The sequence below is a fragment of the Aspergillus nomiae genome (assembly GCF_001204775.2).
Source record: "Aspergillus nomiae NRRL 13137 chromosome Unknown contig00075, whole genome shotgun sequence".
Lineage (NCBI taxonomy): Eukaryota > Fungi > Ascomycota > Eurotiomycetes > Eurotiales > Aspergillaceae > Aspergillus > Aspergillus nomiae.
Genome location: NW_015378130.1, coordinates 92,658 through 98,657, shown reverse-complemented (window position 1 = coordinate 98,657; position 6,000 = coordinate 92,658). Strand labels below are relative to the sequence as shown.

Genomic DNA, 6,000 nt, shown 5'->3' with positions numbered 1-6,000 from the left:
TTCCCAATTTCATTTTTTACTTTTTCCTCCTTGCCTTGTATCCATCAACAACCGCCGATCAGTGCCGAGAGAGATAAACTAACCTATCAAAATACCCTTATCAGGAAAGATCAGCACTGGTAGCGGGGATTAGTCTGCAAAAATCGCGAGAACAGGCCAATGATATCTCTCATAAGGTCCTTTATCGGTGCTCAGCTCGACAACTTCCACGGAAATGACGTTACTTGGTTACTACGATATATTGACGCTCCCCACTGCAATGGGCCAAATTTGTAAGAGATAATGCATATTCTCAGCGTAGAGTAGAGCACACTTGTCTGTGCTGGATTGTAGAGTAACATGGCGCGCTTTTGGGATCCGAGATAGAGGATTCGAAACGTAAAAGCATGCTTGTGTTGCTATAGGGTTCGTTCCGAGAATGTATCTGGCCCACATTTGCGCCGACTTCGAGAAATTTCTTCGGAGGCCGCGGATAGACTTCAATGGGCTAGAATTCAGTAAAAGACCCATTCATTGTTGTTGACAAAACACTGTTGTCAATTGAAGCATTGGTTTTAATCTCAACCCTGTCCATGCTCTTCCCCCTTCCGACTTCTGGATGACCAGCTCAAAGACGAAAATATGGTGTTGAACTTTGAACTTCTCGGATAATCATATTCCCGCATTGGTCAAAGATAAGAAATTGAGACAGAAGCTTGGCCTCGTCTCTTATCCCGCGTTGATTTCAACCGTTTATCTCGGGTCGCAACGCCATTCAAGACCAAGCCCTGCAGCGGTTTAGTGCATGAGGGACAGCGAAAGGTCTAGCCTTTTTAGCTTATTCTTGAGCCGTGATGGGTATCACGTCAATACTATTCCTCTCCTTGGCAAATCAGCAGTCAATGCGAACCGATACCAGAAGTTAGGGTAATATGGACAACATCGAGGACTTCATCCAGTTTGGTCAGTTTTGCATACAGCATATCCTGAGCCTGACACCCTTACCTATGAAGCCCGTATAGTGGTACGCCTAGAGGATAATGTAAAGCCCCCAGAGCCCCATCTGTCAATTTGTCCACATCATCATAGAACACTTCACATCGTATCGGGACGTTATCATATTCTAAACCATCCTACTCATAGTCATAGAGACACTCTCCTCTGGGGGGCAGCTTATTCTACTGTTTCGGAGAAAGATTCCAGAGAGCCATCAGCCGGACCAAGTGTCAATGCGGCCACATCATGTATCAACATCACCGCTACATGCCGCAGCTAATGAATATATCTCAGGCATTGCTTTTCATTTTACAAATGGTTCTAGATATAAAAATGCTGCACGAGATATACCTCACCGGGACATGCTTGGGGTTTGTTGGCTGCGTCATATCTATTCACAAGGTGCTGCCTGCACGCAGTAAGCCTATTCTTGACCTATTATCCAAATTAACACACCATTAAGATAATACATACACACATAACGATGAACAGATTTCGATCGCACTAGACTAGTACATCTGATCGAAAAGACAACGTTCTCATGCATAGCATGCGTCAGATTCCGGAGCCTTCCAGGATCCACCCCCAATTGTAGATAACCATATATAGTGGCAGTAGAGGCCACGCAAGTAGTACAAGCCAAGAAGTGCCATCGCATGACCGAAAGCAATGACATCTCTGGCTGCGTCGATCTGCAAAGTAGGGCAGATGCATCACACGTCATCCACGTGTGCTCGGGCGGATGACGTCACCCGTCCGCCATCAGAGGGCTTCCAAGGGTTGCGACCTATATCACCCATGGACCCTCCCAACCTACTTTCTGTTTACATCTCAGGGGTATATTCCTGTCTAAAGAGTCCAGAGAGAACACCAGCAAATTCACTAGACTCCGCGAGGTGTAAGCGAAAAGCATCTCACCCTGCAACATCACATCATACGCCGGAGTAGAAAGGGCTTAACGTCATCAAGGTGAGTACAGACATCCATCCTTTGTGTCTGCAGTAGATATTAACGGTTAGATCAGCTGCAATGGCTCCTATTCACGAACGCATCCGCCAGGATCTCCTTATTAAAGAGCGAAGTCTGTGGACCGCTCTCACCTCCGCCGACCCAGGCCCCGAGATCGAGAAACTGTCCAACCCCGAAGCCAATCTACTGTTCCCCAAAACACCCATCTTGACGTTGGACGGTGAGCCTTCTCTACAACAAACACTAAAGCCACCGTTCCATCATTTCGATGCGTTCGAATTGAAGGAAGTCCGAGTCATCATCATTGATCTCATGGCGGGAACCGTTACCTACAATATCAATGCCTCGAGAGGAAAGGAGGAGTACAAGGCCACGGGATCGACAACATGGAGCCAAGCGTCGGATGGCGAATGGAGAATTGTGGCGCATACAGAGACATTGCTGTGAAGTTGCTTTAGCGGGAGGCATTTTGTTCACTGGTGTCATTTCTTCTCTATGTCTTTTAATTTCTTGATGAAGCCTGGCTTGTATGAGTTTATGAATTTCGAATATACCAGAGGATGATGAATAATAATTCTGTATTCATTCAGAACATGAATATGTTAATGTGCATATATATGCCCATGTCTTGAGCACTGTCGAGAATAATCTAGTTCTTTTAGTTCTTAGTTACAACTAGATTATGGGACGTGTTAATGATCTCGCTGGCAGAATGCATGGGCCGGGAAGGGTTCTACAAAGAAAACATTATCCGGTATATGTGAGTATAGTGTAGGGAGTGTAGTTGTGGTTTTGATTGAAGTCGGATCCCCGGGTAAAGGTTCTTATATGTAGGTGGGGGGGGGGATTGGGACGGAACGGTCCCTTGCCCAAGCTGCTCGAGATGTAGACCCTAGGGATATACAGCAAAAAAGAAGAAGAGAAGGAAGTTTATTTCACCACTAATCAAGAGAAGCCAGGAATCGCCTTCCTGTTTGAGTCTAGCCTAGCAATAAAAGGTGGCAATCAACAGGCTGACATGATTGTTGGAATTGGTAAAGTCCGGCGATAAAAGTCTAGTTTAAACAGAGGTTGTGTAAATAAAATCCGGGAAGTTTCTGATCTAGACTATTATATTTGTCACGCCTTCAGCGCCAGGAACTTCTACCCTGTAAGGTCCAGGTGACTGGGTTACCGTTGCTTGACTTAATCCACTGTTCTTCAATAAACGGACAAATCAAGAAGACCAGTGGCCATTGTGGGTTCGGCAAGCAGTGGCCCACTACAATCGCTGATCCCTGGGGCCAGTGGCTTAGTGGATGTCTTGGACTCCTCCAGCCAACGTCTTTCGATCCCTAGGTTTGGGTCTGTGATCTACAAGGTTGTCGAAGGTAATCGCCACGCGGAGGTCAGCTCGATGAACATAGTGTCAGACCAGATCCCGATGTTGCGAATTGCCTTTCACGGTGTAAAACAAGAGAGCGTGTTGTGGTAGAAAAGGAATAGCTCAGATGCAGAGACTGAGTCCTGGACCATAAATCCATTGCTGAGTCCAGCTGGTATAATAAAGAAGTTAACATTCAAAGCTCATACTTTAGATTTTGTTTTTAATAAAAAAAGAAAAATACAATGAAAAAGAAAACGAAAAGAAAAATAAGGTAGAAAGTAAATCAAGTGTTCCCAACTCGCTACTACGAAAAGCCCCAAGGCAAATCTGCCGGTACTAAGCTTCTAGAGGAATTTGCTCGAAGACCTGCCAAAAGTACAGAGTACTGGACCACCATCACGCAGCATGCCATCGACCTAGCCACAAAGGATCTAAAACTAGTCACTGCAAGGACCATGCACTCTCTGGCACTGCCTCCCAGAATCGCAATAATAAGCGACTCGTCGGGAAATTGCCGAAGGACAGGGCTCCGGGCCGCTCGTGGGGGCCGTTTGGAGTGGCCTTAACGTGGCACCCCTGGAGGCTTGGGACCTTGGTTCAACAGGTCAAGTGTATCCTTGAGACGAGCTTAATTGCTCGGGCGATCTTGCGAAAGATTAGTGCTGAGTCAGGACGTTGGATGGGATATTATATGTTCAAACAAGCGGGTCGACGAGGTCCACGTGCATTTTCCAGTAGTAGTACCTTTTCTTCCCTGCCAACAAGTGCTCGACCTGTGCAGTAATTTGCTCGTTTAAATTGCCTACAGCAGATATTGCTCACTGCATGAGCAGGTCCCTCCGCATGGTCTTGGCAATAGTCTTCTGACTGGCTGATAAGAACCACACGCATGGTAGTTAGTGATGCACCGGCGGCTCGGTCCCGTCCCTATATTTGAGGCTTGGTATAGCTCATGGCTGTCCACTTAAATGCTGCCCTGCACTTCCGTTCTGGGAAAATGGTCTCACGGTTACAGATGATGGGTTGTTTGGTGGGGCACCCCCTTCCTACCAAGAGAAATTAACTCCAGATTGATATCTGTCAGACAGCGAAAATTATTCAGAGACAGGCAAGTGGAGTCCTAGTCTAAATTTAGGGTTAGGTCAATCACTGGTATTGGCCTTATCTGATCTAGCGAATGTTCCGTCGAATCAGCGTCTAGCAAGTCACTCCCAGATTAGGGCTAGCTCCAAGGCCTACATGGACCGGACTGCTTTGGATCCCCAAAATCTGCCAATCAATCCGGTTCCGACGAGAGGCGGCTGCTGGGATAGCTTGACGCAACTGTGGTGAGGCTTGTCCCATCTCATTCTCGAGGTCCCGAAGGGTCTTCACATGGTTGTGTATATAATGTGATGCATCCCCGTCAACGCGGGGGATCTCGCGTCTCATCTCACCGATCCATTGTCTTAAAGTGCGTTCTTTCTTCAGTATGAATTCTTCCACAACTTCCGCAGGGGATCTGCGTCCGCGGCAAGAGACAGAGCCGGATTATGATGCGGAGATCGGGGTGCTGCAGTGGGATGAGCCCATGTCGCACCACCATCATAACCGTGACTCCCATTACCACCCACATTCCCTGTTGACGGAGGATATGCGATATATCCCAACCATGGTCAATGGAAACACATCCGCGCTTCTGCATTCGATATCGATTTCTCCATCCTCAAGCCTTTCACCACCGGAAGCGACTGCCTGCATCACCATGAATCCACTGGATTCTGCAATGATGGGTACCGTAGGGGTCGACTCACAGCATATCGATCATAGCGGGCATCGAATATCTAGTGTGGGTGACAAGTGGCCGAAGATCCGCTATCCAAAGCAAAACTGGCTTTTCAGCAAAGGCGCTAACTTCGGTGTCATAGACTATTAACCGACGACAATCCCAAAATCGCGAAGCCCAGCGTCGATTCCGGGAACGGAGGGAGCAGGAGAGAGTTCAAACACAGGTCAAGATGGACGTGCTTCGAACAGAAAACAAGCGGTTGTCGGATTTATTCCACCTGTTAAGGACGGAGAATCACAGGATAGAGGGGGAGAATGAGCGATTGAAGACGGAACTAGGGATAATGAGGAAACGGTGGAAGGATGTGCTGCGTGTAATGTCGGAGATGGCGCAGCAAGATGAGCGGACCGCAGGTTGTCGGTCATCATCTTCGACCGCCAGCTCTTCTTCTTCTCCCACTTCGCCCTCTGGCCCTTGCTCTCAGGTAGACATGCAGAGCCTCAGGCGCTCAATCGTGATGCAGACTCTGGTAGCACTTTTTGAGGAGAGAGGATCAGACTCAACGCGTTCTATCGCAGTTAAAGACGGCTCCGAGAGCCCCTGAAATATTAATGCATATTAATTGTTGCCATGATGACCAAGATGAAGGAATCGAAGCTGTAGAATAATGAATTCTGTGGGCTGCAAGGTCTTTGTGGTTATTATAAGGGCGACTGAATTGAACTTATATCGGCTTCTCCACCATTTGTCAATCTTGGTGAATTCTTACCGCTCAATAGCCATCCGCCGAGTCATGTAGTACGTAAATAGATCGGAAAATAATCGGGGCAACCAAGAGAATAGATCGTATTCTGTTGGATACTCGACTTACTCCGTATATCCGAGCCTCGAGGGCCAGCATCGAATATGAGCTAGACCCAAA

General features: G+C 47.4%; 2 protein-coding genes across 2 annotated transcripts; both read left to right on the top strand.

Annotated features, from left to right (window-relative positions):
- Window positions 1–1,773: 1,773 nt before the first annotated feature.
- ANOM_003648 (uncharacterized protein) lies at window positions 1,774–2,553 on the top strand (the record flags this gene model as incomplete). The annotated part of the gene is made up of 2 exons (XM_015548905.1): window positions 1,774–1,873; window positions 2,000–2,553. The coding sequence occupies 2 exons, from the start codon at window positions 1,774–1,776 to the stop codon at window positions 2,389–2,391; spliced, it is 492 nt and encodes a 163-aa protein (XP_015408557.1). The 3' UTR covers window positions 2,392–2,553.
- A 2,228-nt stretch (window positions 2,554–4,781) lies between these two features.
- Window positions 4,782–5,682, top strand: ANOM_003647 (putative bZIP transcription factor; the record flags this gene model as incomplete). Its single annotated transcript, XM_015548904.1, has 2 exons — window positions 4,782–5,138; window positions 5,218–5,682. The coding sequence occupies 2 exons, from the start codon at window positions 4,782–4,784 to the stop codon at window positions 5,680–5,682; spliced, it is 822 nt and encodes a 273-aa protein (XP_015408568.1).
- Window positions 5,683–6,000: the final 318 nt, after the last annotated feature.